The sequence below is a fragment of the Genypterus blacodes genome, unplaced genomic scaffold (genome assembly GCF_046128005.1).
Source record: "Genypterus blacodes isolate CSIRO-AG114 ecotype Tasmania unplaced genomic scaffold, CSIRO-AGI_Gbla_v1 ptg000147l_1, whole genome shotgun sequence".
Lineage (NCBI taxonomy): Eukaryota > Metazoa > Chordata > Actinopteri > Ophidiiformes > Ophidiidae > Genypterus > Genypterus blacodes.
Genome location: NW_027466949.1, coordinates 1,319,206 through 1,336,255, shown reverse-complemented (window position 1 = coordinate 1,336,255; position 17,050 = coordinate 1,319,206). Strand labels below are relative to the sequence as shown.

The following is a 17,050-nucleotide window of genomic DNA, read 5'->3' as shown; positions in this document are numbered from 1 at the left end:
ACAAACAGAACAACATGTATTCTTATATTTCACATAACTTTGAATACCTCTGAGTGAAACAGCTGCCATGTTGGATAAAACCTGATTGGCACATCTAAAAGCTGAATGTACAATAAGGTCAACACGTCTGGACGGCTGCTCGCTGAAGCCTTTGAGAGGGTCCGAGAGCCCAACGTGCGTGACTGACAGCTGACTCGTTATTGACAAACAGCCCCCGGCACGAGACTCCCAGACCCGAAACAACCGGCGGACGCACCGAGTTGATCCCGGCATCGATAGCGAATCAATTATTCACATATCGGCGCTGGCTTGTGAAAAGCGGCTGGAGCGCATTTGGCATGTGCGAGACTGACATGCATTTTGTAGGAGGGGGAGAATGGAGAGCGCCGCTATTACCCCGTTTTTGATCCGACACAAGTAGAGGCCGGGAGGAAGCTTTCGCACCGTCACAGCACGACACGAGATGGCGATTAAGAGGGTCAACGATTCTTATTGTCAGCATTCCAGCCATTAGCTTTTATGGAAGCGTACATCATGTGTGCCGCTGCCATGTTTGAGGCAGCTTGTAGTAGAGGAAGCCTGTTTTATTCATTTTCATATTTTGGTGGAATGTCTCTCGACACAACAAAACCCGAGGTCGAGCCCCAACTTTTTTCTGCAGACTAAGAGTGCTTGAGCTGAATGCATGACGAGGGAGGGATGTTTACGCGTGGAGGCGTTCCAGATACACTCCCAGCCAGAGAGGGAGAAGTGGCAGGGCTGCAGTTAGGAGAGCGTGCAGCATCGCTTCAGCAGCACTTAAGGGAAATGTAGTTTATTATTCCTTGTTTTCCTCAGCCTCTCTAGACTCTTTTTGCCACGAGTAGTTGGTGTGAAGTATACAATTAAATACTACTTCACTACGTGGTTTGCTTTAGCGCATACCAGCACACAGTCTCCCTCTCTCTCACTCTCTCCCTCCCTCTCTCTATGTTTCCCTCGTGTTACATAGAAATATTAAAGCCGTGCCCCCGAGGTCAACGGCAACAGCTCTTAGTCTAGCCATCACTGCGCCCTTGTGTTCTGTGTAGCCACCGCTGCCGGAGCAAATGACTCATTTTTTGATCCACTCCAATATCATTAAGTTATTAGTTGATTTCAGTGGATTTAATCAGCATAGTAATTCCTCTCCATGGGAAGATAAGTCTCTCTCAAGAGCAGTTATATCGTCCACTACGCCTGCTGATTAGACACAAGCCCCCAAAATAATTCATCAGCAAACTGTAAAAAATAATTTATCAAAAGTGCTTCTCACAAAACCCGCGCAGGACCTTTGCTTCTTAATAATTAAACTCCGCAATTAGGCGTCTTACCATGCGCTCAGTGTGAGGCTCCATGTAATATTCATAACCATACATAATTATGCAATATATTCGCTGAAATAAGAGGCCATATATTCACGGTGGGGCTGTCAAGAGGCAAGACATTTTTATTTGGTTTATAACGCTGTTTCATCTTATACATGAGCAGCTGGCTTCTAGAGACACAGAGAACGAGGACGGCTGGTCCTCCGCAGTCTGACACAGAGAGAGAGAGAGGGAGAGAGAGAGAGAGAAGGAGAGAGAGAGAGAGAGAGCCCTGAGTGGTGATGCTCCCACCACAGATATCAAAGTGCATCTGCCGGACACAACAAAGACGTACCTTAGTGGTATCACACACACACACAACCACAGAGTCAGTCAACACAAGACACGCAGAGAAAGAAGAGGCATTAATTTAAAATGGAGTTGGGATGGAGCAATGTCTCGGGACGCATTGTATGATAAATTATACATAATGCTCATCCCAGTGTGGTAAAGAACGACAGAAAGAGAGAAAAAAAAGAGTGGGGGGGGAGAGAGGGAGAGAGAGAGAGAGAGAGTCCCCAAGCCCTTGATGGTGCCTGAAGCAAATAAGCAACAGCGGCGGTCTGCAGTGGACACACTGTGGACAAGGTTGGCTTTCATCTTGCGACGCGGTTCAAAGCAACGGGCTACGAGCCGAACAAACTGGCAATCAAAGCTAATGTGTAACCGGGCAGTGGTGCACATCACAGGGGGCTGTCGTCTGGAGTGCGGCGGAGATCACACGCCGACGCCTCGCTCACATCACAATGGCTGATTTTCAACACGCGGCCTTTGGAACTTATTAGTTTTTTCGCCGTGTAAATGGAGAGAGAGACACTTACAGCTGTTGGGGGGGAGCCACCGTCTTCTGAACGTCTTTCATGACATGTACAGTGTATGATCAGTGAGAAGAAAGGCAGAGATTTTCCTCAAACTCCACTGTAGTTCACAATAGCGCTCATTCTCCTTGAACTAACCCGTCTCCAAGGATTCCATTTTCACTTTGCCTGAATAAGAATTCTACAAAAGATGCCTAAATGACACTGAGAAAACATATTCTGTATCATGAAGACGTGTCGTAATGGAACACGCATGGAACAAGTTCTCAGAGATAACATGGGGCCCGGCTGCAGCTCCATATGGTGGCTGCACCCTGCTGTGCTGTGACACTGCATTATGCTTCACGTAGCTCAGATTACCATCCAAATGAATGAGCTCGGCATTCATATTAATGATACAGCACATACCTTTTAAATGAGCGGCGTGGAGATCAAAGCCAGGAACGTTCCATTCTTCCTGTAGGGGGGGGGGAAGAAACAAAACAGATTAATTATATATAAACAATCAAAACTGTCATCTCCGTGTTTTTCCCACTGCAATGCAAAACAATGACCTTTTCCAATATGACACAATTTCTCTGACGTATAACACAGATGTGATTAACATAAATAAGGGTTCGAGTCAAACAGGCGTAAAGGTCGTCACTCAGGACTCGTCTCGGGTCCGCCGGGTGATTTACAACGACTTAATTTGACTGTGCGGAGTAATTTATCTGTGACACAGCGAGCCATGCGACTCTCTGCGTGTAGTGCGCGCACAGAGGCGACAATATGCCACGACTGCACACATCTCATATCTCCCCTATCAGTCAAGATGCTTTACAACTTCTGTCAGAGGCCCTAACAGTCCTCATAAATTACAAGGCCATTGTTCACGATGCCAATAACTTTTGAAGGAGAATCTCAGCCAAACTGAACCCAGCAGCATCTCTCGCTTTTATACAGTGGAAGTGGAGATAAAACACACAGGAGTAAAGTCTACGGGGGAGGCAGGGCAAGCGGTTTGACGGTGAATTTACATTTTAGAAAAAGACCTCTTTCTCACTCGGGCTGAAACATTCCTTTCAAGGATAAAAATCTGGCAACCGACACCGACGACACTGATGCAAAGCAGGTGGCAGGTTTGATTCTGTTACTTTGGATCACTTGCGTTTCCTACATTTTCACATCCCACGTCCCCGCCACCTCGGCTCTCCGGTTATATGCTTTGCATGTGTGGCATCTGCAGATCTACAGTGACAGCCAGGGAATAAGAGACACGCTGCAGAGCCATTCATAAACAGCAACAACAATATGATGTGATATGGATGGAAAAATGAGTATGTGGCTCTACAGAATGCAAGTAATAAGACACCGTGATTGATTTCAAATGTCCCCTGCAGTGCCTATTGCTATTCTGTCGGGAAATCACAACCACAACCACAGTTTATAAGGCCATATTTCTGTTTACTAAATTTGACAAGACCTCGAGTACTGCCAATATGAGGATAATTGAGAGAGAATACATGCAGACGGAGAAACGTGTGCACCAGTAATATCAGGAGTGAGAAATGAGACTGATTTGAAGCGTCGGCGGCGACTGTGCGTGTATTTGTGTACTATCGTGATAAAATGGATGACACGTGATTGAGGCAGGGGGCCTGCAGTTAGCGCAGGAGGCGGTGATACACCCGGTGTCGTACTGACATAGCACACCTACGACTGGAGGGCAGCCGGTGATCACCACCTGCAGGGATCCACATCCCTTTCCATTTAGTCACCTCTGGAGTTTCGGACAAAAGAATGCCGCCGCGGACAATGTTTTGTAGTCAATTAGAGTGAAATTGGCTGGACCAGGTGCAAGGCACATTCGCCCAGACAAAGAGGAATGTCAAATTTACATCGCTACTGTTTGCATTTGAGCACAATTTCCGTTTTTTCCCCCACACACACACGGAAATGCTCGGTCTTGGTCATTTACTATTTTTAGGGGTGTTTGTCTGAAGATAAGCCACATGAAGCCGAGACCATGCAATGCTCGTTAGAATAAGTAATCGCATCACAAGGTAGGCACTCCCTCTTACTGTTTTTTCCGAGCCGGGGCAAAATTACAAACAACACCAGGAATATAAAGAGCAGTGAATATTCCCCGACTCTCAGCGTGGCGCACCTTCATGTGCAGGTGCCTTTAATGCTGGAATAAGTCATTTGAGATTGGGGAGGGCAAAAAAAAAAGCACTCAACCAGATGGTCCCCATAAAGCATGGCGTAAAGCTCTCCCAGATGTTGAGAGGTGGTTGTGGATCCTGTGACATGCAATGTGAGGGAGGAACTGGTAATGCAGAGTGTATTAGTGGTCTCTTTATGGGTGCATTAGGTGCCGTGGAGGAGAACGTGGGGGCCGCCGCCGCTGCCGCCAGTGAGCTACTGCCAGGGTTTATGCTTTGATGAACCTACCCTTGAAAAGCTGGGACATCCGTGATGGTTTTCTGCAGAGCTGGGAAGACACCTCCGCCTCTTTATCCTCCTGGAAAACATAAATCATTTTCTCATATCATCATCTAGTCATATTCAATGCATATGCAGCGCTAATCAGTAAATCTGTCAGGTTTATCCCCTTTTAGTGATATATCAGATTCGTAATACTCCACCACATATGCAGTAAATCTTTGACAAAGGCTGTGTTTCTCAAAAATCAAAGACAGCAGAGAACTTTGCTTCAAACCAGACACACAGAGAGGATGGAGGACCGGCTCAGTTTGGAGGTTCAGATTAAGTGTCATCTCTTTTTTTCACACCACTAAACAGCGGCCCAGACAGGAAGTCAGAATAAATTTCCTCGGTTCATTGTCCCCGCTGAGGACTAACAGAACATCTCAGTCTGATTAATGGCTGTACACTGACTAATGAACAGTAATTGAATGGTATAATGCAGCAGGTCCTTAAAAGCCCAGAGGACTCGTCTTCTTCTGCCAGGCTCTGTGGAAACGTAAGGCGGTGACATTGTCTAGAGTTGATTATGGTTGACCTTGCATGGGGAGAATAAGGCCTTTGAAACGGCTAACCTGAGCTTGGGGGAATAGGAGCACGGAAAACAGCTGAAAGACAAATGAAATGGACTGGCATTGGAAAAGGAAAGGAATGGATCAATGAGGAGGTCAATAAGGATTCGATCTTTTATCACAAAATTCTTAAGAAGAGGAAGACGATTGATCAAACATCCCTAGTCGTATTGGCATTTCTAACAATATTAATTAAGAAAAAATGCTTAGCTGACTGGTTGATAAATCAGCCGATATTGTTAAATCAAAACAAATGATAGTTGTAAACACAACACAACACGAGCACGTACAAATCTACCCTTGTCTACATTTCCTCAAAGTGTATGACATTCACAACGCGGAGGTAGTCGCCCCCCTTGTGAAATCAATCGCCTCCGATAGCAAACTCAACCTTCCCAGAGCCCAACAGAAGTCAGTCAGCTGATTAGAAGCAAAGCGTTGATGAATGTGCATCGGGGCTCTAGCCTGCCATCCGTCCCTCCCTTCCAACCCCAGACAGCCTGCCTTCACTCCCAGCGGACGTCTCCACTTGGCATAGATGCTGAATCTCGTTATTCTTTATTTGGCCTGGACCACACAGGTCAATATCACACACACTACCTCACTGGTATACTGTCTGTAAATGTATTCACTATTTAAATTCAATGCAATAAATCATTTAAAGCTCTGGCTGAAAATGTAATCATGTAATTGAATTTGGTCATCAATATCCACTATATACATGCATAGATACGGAGCTCACGGAGTATTTCACGAGCACGCACCGGGACCAAAGTGGGAGGAAATGTGTCCGAAGTCAGTTCAAAGTATGAGTCATAGCAGTGCAGTTATCTCTCATTATTATTCACAGCTCTCTAAATGATGAGGTTGGCGACAGTGAGACAGCGGCAGTCTGTTTGGACTCAAAGAAACCGAGGCGCGCACATGCATGAGTGATGGCGAGGCTTCAGAGCGTCCACTAGGGTTATACCTTCCAGAACAATTATTTCTGCCATGACAAAAAGCTTTTATAAATATACCATAATCCCAGATAGAAACATAAAGCAGGAAAAGCTGCAGAGATCATCACTTTCCTAAATTTCACTTTGGCACCGTGTGTTCTGATTGATGAGGAAACGTTGAATTGATTTAAGAGCTCCAACTATTTTTTCCTGATGTCACACATTTTTATTCATGAGGTGCATGGTGACATCATTTAAAGCCTCGGAGCAGCGCATCTGCTTCTGCTTTGTCCAGGTCCAAGACAGGAGATTGATTCAAATTCTGCAGTACAGCTACGAAGACGGCAGAGAAACGATACCTTCTCTTACCTTCGTCTGTCTGAGCCGTCAGTCTGTCCCAACTGGCAAATCATAATCTGTTTAGCTAGTTGATTAGTTCAAAAAGTAGCTGAGTCTGTACCCGGGATTATTATTATTATCCATTATCTAATGGCCATTGCCTGGAATCCATAGCTAATCTGAATCAGCAATATTCATGTATGACTAAAAGCGATAAGTAATGAATTAAGGTATTGATGGGGTCTTTAGCCGGGGTCATAACTGGCCCCCAGAAGTCAATAATTATCCTGATAAGAATATCTTTATTGCAAAAGTGCACACGCCAGCAAAATCATCGCCACACCGAAACATTCCCCTATGGTGTAATTGCCACTGCTTGAAATTATAGTTTTCATTAAAAGAAAATGTTCAAGGTTATTGATTGCTTAAATAAGACTCAATATCTTCTCATTTCAAAGCCGAATGAAATTGCTCGGAATAGTAATATCACCCAACTATTGTGCGCATTCATCACAGTTACACGGTTTCATATTGCTGTCCCTCGAGGATTATTAGAGCAAAATAAGTGTATTTAAATGACTGTAATTTCTAGGAAGCACAGATCCATGCAGGAACATCTGTACACAGAGCTCAGCCCCGCTTCATCACCGCCAACATACATATTAACCACAGTAAAGGACAGACATCAAACACGGGCCCATACGGATACAGAGCTCTGCTTTAATAACAAAGGCTAAGCTTAATGTGGCTGTTTTTCATACGGAATACAATACAATATGTGGAGCGTGTTGTACCTGGAGCTCAGACGACTTTGATCCAATATCTCCAGGACTAGAAAATGCGTCCGCCGCTGTTTACTGACAATCTGAAGAATGGTCACGCTGGTAAACACACAGACAGAACAACAGAGACAGACAAACACCTTTAATACGCAGCTACGCTATTGGAAGCAGGTCGACATAAATCGGAGAAATGGTTTTAATTTTTGTTTTTTTTCATGTGACCAGATCAAAATGAGCAAATCAATAATGCGAAAGTGAGAATACGTGTGTGTGTGTGTGTGTGTGTGTGTGTGTGTGTGTGTGTGTGTGTGTGTGTGTGTGTGTGTGTGTGTGTGTGTGTGTGTGTGTGTGTGTGTGTGTGTGTGTGTGTGTACCTGCAGACATGAGCCATTCAAATCATGGAGTGAGGCCTTGCAGCAAAACATATGCTCATACTCCTCGGTTACGATCTTAGCCTCTACCTACAAAGATGAGAAACAAAATCATTATTCTAATCAATCAATCGTAAGCATTCATTTCCATCATCAAATACAAACAGCTTGCAATCTGTGGCAATGTTGAAATGTTTACGATTGATCGTTTCCAATGACAACAAGCAGTTAAATTTCAGGAATGATAACTAATTCATCATCTGTGGTGTTCTTTGGGATTGGGACGTTTCAAGATCACGTGCTGAAGACCTCAGCAGGGTCCAGCATGGGGTTGTGTTTTACCTGATCAATGGGCAGCTCCACCTTCAGCTGCTCGTCTTCCTGCACCTCCGCCGCTCCCTCCGCCTCTCTCCTTGTGGCTTTTGCATTGAACACGCCGCCCTCTGAGAAAAGTGATTAATCACAATTACCTCATCCGCTGGCAGTCACCGTCTTGCTCTCCTGCAGCCTCTCATTCTCTCCCTCCCTCTCTCTCTCTCTCTCGCCCTTTGTCTGTATCCCTCCATCCCTCATTGCCCTCCTGTCCTGTCCCTCTTCCTCTCCCTGTTCAACTTCAGAGGAGATCAATGTTGCTGTCAGGCCATTTATTTATTTAGAGTGGTCCCTCAGACAGAAAGGGCTACAGAGAGCCACAGTTGCCCGGCCACAAGTGCGGCCAGCCCAGCTTGAACTTTCAGGTCGCGGGTTACTTTCTGACAGCGATGGCTTGATCCTGATGCATGTGGAAGAAACGCTTACACAGCCAAGTCGCACCGTCTCCTCCCTGACAACAAAATCCTTTTCGTCTGCGGTTGCTCAGTCTGATGCAAGGTGGGATGGGAATAACGAAACACGCTACAGGGACTTGAATCTCCTTTAATATGTGCGTTAGTTTATGTAAACGAATAAACAAGCGATGACAGTGGACTCACTGGCGATAAGGAACCGTGTTAGGAAAACATTCGGTCCATGATTTGCTTCAGCGAGGCAATTACATCGCCAGAACATATGTCAACATTAATTTGTGGCATTTTGCAGAAAGATATCTCCCCCTCTAGACTTCAGCACACAACATAAAACTATAGTACGCAGTGTAAAATATATGGCAGAAAGATAAAAGGAACGTGGTGGCGTTACAGGGTGATGCTTGCCAGACTACTCACAGCTATTGCCTGTATAAAGAGGCTGAGAGAGGCAACAAAGACAATGCATATGGATTTTTCCATGCTGTATCTTAAGTAATGATCTTTCTGTAGGAAAACACATTGGGAAGTCTCCGGCGGTCCAAAATGTGGCAACAGGGGCAAATACGGGGACTCTCACCTGCCACACGAAACAAATCCAATATGTTTTCTGGCAAATTGTGAGCTGAAGAGGTTCAATTGTTTTATGTAGGCTTCAAACTTATCTGATCTGCTATGATGTCATGTGTGGCCAATGACAAAGCCCTTCAAGGTGGGTCACTACAGTATACATCATGACAGAGGACGTCCAGAGAAACAACAACAACAACTTTTGAGTTAAACTGAGGATGAGACAAAGACCCAAATGGCTGTGCATTAATGTTAGACAGCAAATCACTTTGAAACAGCGTAATTGCTCTAATGTCTAAACCCCTAAATCCAAGAGAGTGTTTTGTCAGTTTTACGATCTCTTATCTGTGTTTTTGTGAGGAATAACTTATCACCATTTCCAAAATTGGAGAGGCCCAACATAGTTAACAAGGCTTCCTGGATACATATTCAACAAAATGGCCTCGTTCAATTCATCTATGATTTAAGCTCTTTAAGCGTCTGATGTCTTGTTCCATTACATTACATTACGATCATTTGGCAGACGCTTTTATCCAAAGCGACTTACATTCATTACCACCCTTCGCAGAGGGGGGAGCAATTGAGGGTTCGGTGCCTTGCTCAGGGGCACCTCGGCAGGGACTCGAACCGGCGACCCTCCGGTTCCCAAGCGGAAGCTCCAGTTCCCAAGCGGAAGCTCTACCAACTAAGCTACTGCCTCCCTGTTCCATTTAATATTCACCAGAAAAGAGCGTTGTGTTCTTTGAAAAGAGCACCGCGCCGCGTAGCGTGTTTGGACTTTACAGGACAGGTTGTCAAGCTCACACAAACGCACACGACAGACGCAGACGTACAGTATAGGGCACATATGAACCAACCAACAGGTCCGATCCATAGCATGAGAAAGTGAGAAAAGGAGGGGGCGGCTGAAAGAAAAAACACATATTAGACATTGCGAGAAGGAGGGGAGGAGGGGAGTGTCTGTGTGTGTGTGTGTGTGTGTGTGTGTGTGCGTACGTGCGTGTGCGTGTAGGGGATTCTATAGAATTGCTCTGCTTACCCCCTGCTGGGAAGAGAGCTGGGATTCTGGACACCTGTCTCTGTTGTTTTGTTCTCTGCGTCTTGCTTGTGTGTTTCTTCACGTGGCCCCTGGCTGTGTGCTCAAGGTCCTCAGCAAAGCCCGCGTGAGCAAACTACGTGCACAGACACACACAAAAAAAAGAGAAGAAAAAAAAGAAGAACAAGAACGGGGACACGGATTAAGAACAGAATACCCTTTGATTTCTCTGCGTCTTTTCGCCGTCGTTATGTAAAGACGAACAAGAGACAAAACGTGTCAGGGGGGAGGGTAGGGGCGGTGTCGAGGGTTACGCGGCGTGTCGAGCAAAACTTGTTTCTCTCGCTCCTTTCAACGCTTTTTACATTTTTCATTGACCTCAATTTTTCATGAGCTGATATGCTTTGCGGCTCCCCCGTGATTCCTACTGTATTGAATTCATCTGGTTCCAATACCTCCCGTGCACAACCTATCAATCACTGGGGAGTGTGGCAAACTAATCATTTATTGATGAAACGGGGCGGCCATGAATTTCTAACTGCATTTGTCTTATTTATCAAGCCAGATCAAACAATGAAAATCCAAACAAGCTGAAAGAGAACGGGAGGGAGTCGTACAGAATAACTTATTCTTCGGCGGTAGACGGGTAGAGGGTTATTGATGGAGAGGATGGTGGGGGGGTTGGGGGGTTGGATGGTGGGGAGGCATGGGACTTGGAGTGAAGGAAGCAGAGAGAGTGAGAGAGAGAGAGAGAAAGGGAGAGAGCTCAGACTGATGCTCAGACAGCAGGGTACACATCTGAATTAATACTTCCACAAAAGGCAATTTTCTCTGCACAGGCTCCTGATCCGCTGTGCAGGTAGCGAGCTGAGGTGTCTCCCTGGTGGAGACGGAGGGAGACTCGCAGAGAGAGAGAGCAGGAGGGAGTGGGAAAGAGAGAGAAAGAGAGAGAGAGCAGACTTAATGTTTCTTTCAGCTACATTGCTCTTTACAGCTCTTTACTGCGGCTGCCTGGCTGAATCCCTGGGCTGGCTCGGGGATAGTGTAGTGATCTCAGGCTTCCACCAGAATGCACTTCTGGCAATGGTGTTTGCAAGCTCACTAACATGGAGTCTGGGGAATAAGCAGCATTGTTTCTTCACTTGTTTGCTTTCTTTAATGCAAAAGGCAAAGTCGGATGGCGCTCCTTTGAATTCGCGTAGCCGTTGGTGGGCCGAGGGAGGAAAATAAAAACAACAAAAGAGAGAGAGAGAGAAGTTTGCCTGGGAAAAACTCAACGAGGGGGAGTTGAAATGGAGTTTATGTTCTATTGCTGTAGTGTCCGCAATCGCAAGATCAAAGACAGATGTATGGTCGCGTTACAGCAACGGGGAGATGTTAATGCAACTCCATAACCTCTATTAATATGCAAGTCCTGTGAAGAAACTCTGCTTTTAAGTTCAAAATCAAATCCCAATTTGACAATCCAGCCTGTTGATGTAAATAACTCCCAAATAAACACAAACTTAAATCAGAGCTGTCTCACTGAGGGAGATTGGTGAGGTGTGTGTGTGTGTGTGTCTGTGTTGGGGGGGGGGGGTGTTTAGGAGTACAGTAGAAGTAGCAGCAAAAATGGAGAGAGACGGCAGTGGAAAAGCTGAGGTCATCCAGGCTCTTGTTCTGCATTACATATCTGCAGCACCATGTCCTGTGGGGGCAGACAAATGTGTCTATCAGGAGGCCCCAGAGAGAGAGAGAAAGAGAGAGAGAGAGAGAGAGAGAGAGAGAGAGAGAAAAAGGAGAAAGAGAGGAACAGAGAGGAGAGGAGAGAAGAGAGGGTTGGAGTGAGAGTGTGAAGGAGGCACTGGGGGAGCAGGCAGCGCGTAATCTGCAGCCCCTCTCAAGTGGCAGAAAGCAGGAGTCAGCAAGAGGACGCTGTGATCCGATAGCCAAAGGGGAGGAGGGGGTGGGGTGGCAAGAGGGGGGGAGCAGGAGCAGGGGTCCCAACCAATAGGACCAGCCCCCCAAGCTTACAACCGCACTGTGGTATCAGGAGGAGCCACTTTCCCACAGGGGGCACTGCCACTTCCCCTCAGCGATGACATCATCCAGGAGGAGCGGAGCGGCGAGTCATCACATCACCGGGGGGTTTAGTCAGCTTCCCTCAGCCGTTATCGCGCTGCGCTTTGTGTGGAGTACAAAGTGAGGCGCTATTGTACTGTTCATTATGAATAATATAACATGAAAGTACTTTGCTTTGCTTTGATACACACCATTATTCTCTGGCGTTCCCCTCTGCCATCCTCTCGCCCCTATTAATCTTCTCTTCATGCAATGTCTACGTGAGAAAAAAACTTTCTACCTCATCATCTCTCCGAACACCTAGCTCAGCATCTACCCCTCTTGATGGGAACACGGTGTGCCGGAGAGTTTCAATATCACACTCTGCAGAGCCGTCAGTTCTGACTTCAGCGGTTGCTCCCGGACCAGATGTCCCATTCAGCGGCGCAGAAACGCTCCGCCGCCGGTGCAGACAGGACAGACGCCATTACCATACAGCAAGGTTACATTTTACACAGCCTCAGCGGGCACGTTTAAAGGATCCTTTTACGGGCATTTGAAACCAGACTGCTGTTGTTTTGTGAGGTCAAACTGAAATTAATGACGGACGTGACCCCATAAACGCACGTGTAATCAGTAAGCTAAACAGCTGACAGTTGGAGCGGCGGCGAGCAATTTTCGTCACATGTATCTTCCCCATGAAAGGTCCTTATTAACTGGTCAAATCATGTTTACAAATTCATGAGGGAGCGGTGAGGAGGAATGAGTAGTAAATGCAGCAGCGTCGTGCCCATTGAATGACTAATGCTAGAATGAGCCGCTTGATGCAGAGCGGCGCCATGTCTCTGTCTCTGTCTCCACCTTATGGCACTGAGTGAAATGGCAAAGGAGGAGTTCTGCCCTCAGCTGCAGCCGTTGAGCTTTTCCAGTTTGTGTTCAGAGAGAAAAACACACCTTCACAAAAAGGGAACATGTGCTTCCTATCAATTACCAGCGTTGATGAGATGAAGAAATCGTACCAAAAAAGACAGATTCTCACATATCACCTACAGATACGCTCTGACTGTATCCACCTGGTAGTGGAGACGCAGATGCACGCGGCGTTAAGGCGAGAGACATTTTTCTCCATCGGAAAAAATTGGCATCTGACACGCCGTTGTCATCTTTCATGGTTTTTCATGGTTTTCAGACGTCAGACGCGTCTCACACTAGGGGCCTCCGTCTCCACCTCAAACCTGCTGAGTGGGCATGTTCTCATCTTCGCCGTGTGCATTTGGTGTTCATTTCAGGGCCTCGCGGCGGGGCAATCCTCATATGGATTCAAAGCATTTCACTGTCTACTTAATCACAATACAAATTGTCCAGGTTCTGGTTTGAATGAGAGATTCTTTTTTTTTTTCCCCTTCTTCGCTCTTCACTCAAGTCAAGTCCCCCTGGTGCATATATGCTCAGTCTACCAGGCTCGCTGCACTTGATCAAGTGGGCCAGCCGGTCTCTGTGGGATTACCCATCAAAGTGGAAAGCAACGGTAACTCAATGCCTCCCGCAGACAGTGATTGATGATCGTGCCGTCTCATAACGAGTTGCGCACCCCCACAACAAGTCTCACACGTGGGAAATGTTAATTGAAATGCTGCGTGTGCAAAGATACGCTTTTCAACTGTGACACCGTCAAAGTGTTGGAACAACGTACTCTTGTTGCAAACTAGAGGGAAATTAGGCAACTGAAAAAATGTTTTTTAGAAAAAGGAGAAGATCCAGCATATCGCAGAAAAGTGAGTGGCCAGATGGCAAACAAGCGCACAACTCTGAAGCAATATTACTCACCACATCCTTTGCTTGTCTGGGCTTTCGAACAGCAGGCAGGATGTTGTGGCTGCGGGGAGTCGGAGTAAAAACAGAATTGATAAACACATTTCACTTTCCTTTTAAAATTAATGCAGACATCCAGAGTTTAATTAATATGTTTTACCTGATTAAAGCCCTGCTGGGGACATACTTGTCGTATGGGAGGGCTCTGAACTTATCTGCACCAACAGCAACGTAATACTGGTTGTTTTCCAATTCAGTTGGACCGCGTACAGCGTGTCCATCCAGCGTGCAGAGCCTGGGAACCCAAATGAGATGTAATGCAAATCAAAGTGATTGTTTGAGCAATAATTAAAAGGTAGAAACTAGTTTACATGTTATTTATGTCAATGTTATCGGTTGTTTGCACTAAATAGGATTCGAGCTGTTAAAATTTAATGTTTGCAATTTTTAGAACTCCGTCCAAGAAACTTTGAACTAGCAAGCGGTTTTGGACAAACTCCAGTCAGTGCATTAAAACTAGACTTTATCCTCATTGGCACCACTTTCTAATTAATTACTAAAAATGTGTGTAATCAGCTGGGTTTGACACATTTAAACGTAGTGGAAAGCCTCCCCAGAGCACATTTGCCTCATGTAAATTACAGAAGCCGCCCCCGTCAGTGAGTCCAAATGAAATATTGTGACTTAACAACCCTTAACGACTTCATCTTCCTGTGAACAGATTATAGATTATAGATCTTTGCAAAACATCATTCAAAGCATTATTTGTGACAGGTAATAGAGTTGCCTTGACAATCAGAGGTGGAAAGTGTAGAAGCGACCGAGTACCTGTACACGGCTCCAGTACGTAGACGCACCCGCTCTGTCACCATGGCTAAGACGTTCTCCCAGCTTCTCAGAGTATATTTTGGGATCCGTATATGAACTGGAGGGACCAGCACCTCCCCGTTGGTCAAAACTCTAGAGAAGAGAACAAACGCACAAGAGGAAGAGGATCAGATCGGCTGATATAAACCACACCCTGCTCCTCCTTTCACATTTAGGATTCAGTTTGTATCCAGCTGAAATTCAATACTCACTTAATAGTGTACGATTCGTCCACAACACTATTCCAGCGAGCAGGAGCTACAACTCTGCTGTGAATTATGGGTAAGATCTGAAATGTTCAAAAATAGGAATCAAAGATGGAATTTGAACCCTATAGGGGCGTTTTGTTATATATTGTTATGGTTTGTCTGTAATAAAAGCGACGTTGTACTGGCAACGGAGTGCTAATGCTTAGTTTGAACCATCTAATCATCTGTATACAGCTGCCCACTCACGGGATCCTCACCCTTATGAAACAGTTCTAGGGATAAATTATAGATTGAATGTAATCGTGTGTTATTAGTTTAATGAAGTAAACACAGGGAGCAGCATTCACCTGTTCTTTCATCCTGTTCTCTGGTTTCTTCCTTGTTATTTCACAATACCTGGAAGGAGTCAAAAACATGGAAAAGACAATTTAGCATTTTGACTATTCCATCACATTACATTACACATAACATTACATTTTAATGCATTTCTTTGTCTTAAACTATGTCAAGTTGTGTTTTTTCTTGCAAACAATCAAGTGAAAAGCTGTTGTTTGATCATTTAAGGTCAGAAGGTTCAAAATAGTCATTAAAAAGTTAATCTCTCTCTTAGACCTGTAAACTCAGCTTAAACACTTTAACAGACAGTAGAAACTGCATTAAAACTCAATAACTTCAAACATATTCATCTACAGCAGCAGATGTCTGTGAAGCACAACTTCAGAGATAAAACAATTCCACATTGTTCTCAGATTTAACCCTTAAAATAACTTGTGTTAGTGGAGTTGCGACAGAGTACCAACACCACCGCGTGTCCTCCCCAAAGGCAACCCGAGACAGAGGCACTCTTCCCTGGCCTTAGTTGGCCCCTGGTCTCGGTTCTCAGTGCCCCACCCCCGCTGCTCCTCCCCCCGTTCCCCCCTTCACCTACTCCAGCTTCTTGTAGCGTTCGGACCCCGCTGCCACATAGGGGCTCCCGTGCTGCAGGTGGTCCAGGTCAGGAACCCGGTGGCCCTGTTTGGCTGTGTAAAGGTTCCTCACGGCGCCGAAAGGAGCCTCGACGGTGGCAGTCAAACATGTCAACAAGCCGTCGAAGTTCGCCGCCCGCCGACCGCTGACCACCACCTTCCTTCCGGTGAAGAACGCGTCTCCGTTCCTGTACACTGTGATGGTTTTGATGGGAGGCATGTCCCTCCGTGATGTCAGCGACATATTTGATCACCAATGTCAAATTAAAATTAAAATTAGAATTTAAAAAAACAAAAGCGTTAGGTTCACAGGTTACCAGGCCAAGTGTGTGACAACAAATGACGGGCTTGTTATAATTGAGGCCCTGGAGACGTAACAGGAGATAACATCTGATATGGAAACCAAAGCCAGAAAGCTATCCAGCCATGCCCTTGGTTACTGTAGGTTTGCGTTTCAACATAGCAACAACTTTGTTTTATTTTATTACATTTTACTTTATTTTATTTTATATTTTGTTCTTATGACAAACTTCTACATTGACATTACACTTTATTTATAGGTTATTTATATATATTTTGAGAATTGTTTTGAAGTTAACTTTGAAACAATACACCTCCATAGTTTTCCTAGAATTCATGTTCAACTTCAATTGATCAATAAAGTTCCTTTTTAAGAAAAAACAAATCACAGTTGCCTCCAGTATTTAGCAGGAAGTTGATTTCCCAGTCTGATTATCTGTCCAATCTTATTCCCATCCAATACTGGGCTGGTTTTGGGGTTTTTAACCATCCAATACTTCTGTCCTCTGACACAAATTTCTGCAAAATGAAATGATGCTCCTAGAACCTACAAAGTGGATGAGTGCTGTTTAAAGTGTGTTTTTCTGTAAATTGTATTAGATTCAATACATTATAACTGAAAATTCAAAACAACAAAGTCACAAACACTCTAAGCTTGGTGCAATGTGAACAGCTGCCATTGTTCCCTATAATCAATTGAACTCATAAACACTAAAAGCTGAAGCACATACATGGCTAATACTTCAGTTGAATATTAAAACATTAAAATAAAATATTTCCACAGTGGAGTTA

General features: G+C 45.1%; 1 protein-coding gene across 1 annotated transcript; it reads right to left on the bottom strand.

Annotated features, from left to right (window-relative positions):
- Positions 1-4,619: 4,619 nt before the first annotated feature.
- dcdc2c (doublecortin domain containing 2C) lies at positions 4,620-16,178 on the bottom strand. The gene is made up of 10 exons (XM_076165532.1): positions 15,922-16,178; positions 15,341-15,389; positions 14,997-15,073; positions 14,746-14,877; positions 14,078-14,212; positions 13,933-13,981; positions 10,069-10,201; positions 8,020-8,120; positions 7,681-7,767; positions 4,620-4,709 (listed from the first exon to the last, which is right to left on the bottom strand). The coding sequence occupies exons 1-10, from the start codon at positions 16,176-16,178 to the stop codon at positions 4,620-4,622; spliced, it is 1,110 nt and encodes a 369-aa protein (XP_076021647.1).
- Between the last annotated feature and the right edge of the window lie 872 nt (positions 16,179-17,050).

What these genes read in the sequence shown, in the direction of transcription:
- dcdc2c (XM_076165532.1), bottom strand. Translation starts at nt 16,178, where the DNA reads ATGCCTCCCATCAAAACCATCACAGTGTACAGGAACGGAGACGCGTTC. An exon ending in GACGAATCGTACACTATTAA is followed by an intron (nt 14,878 to 14,996) that starts GTGAGTATTGAA and finishes TCTCTTCTCTAG; the next exon opens with AGTTTTGACCAACGGGGAGG. An exon ending in TGAATGGCTCATGTCTGCAG is followed by an intron (nt 4,710 to 7,680) that starts GTACACACACAC and finishes TATGTTTTCCAG; the next exon opens with GAGGATAAAGAGGCGGAGGT.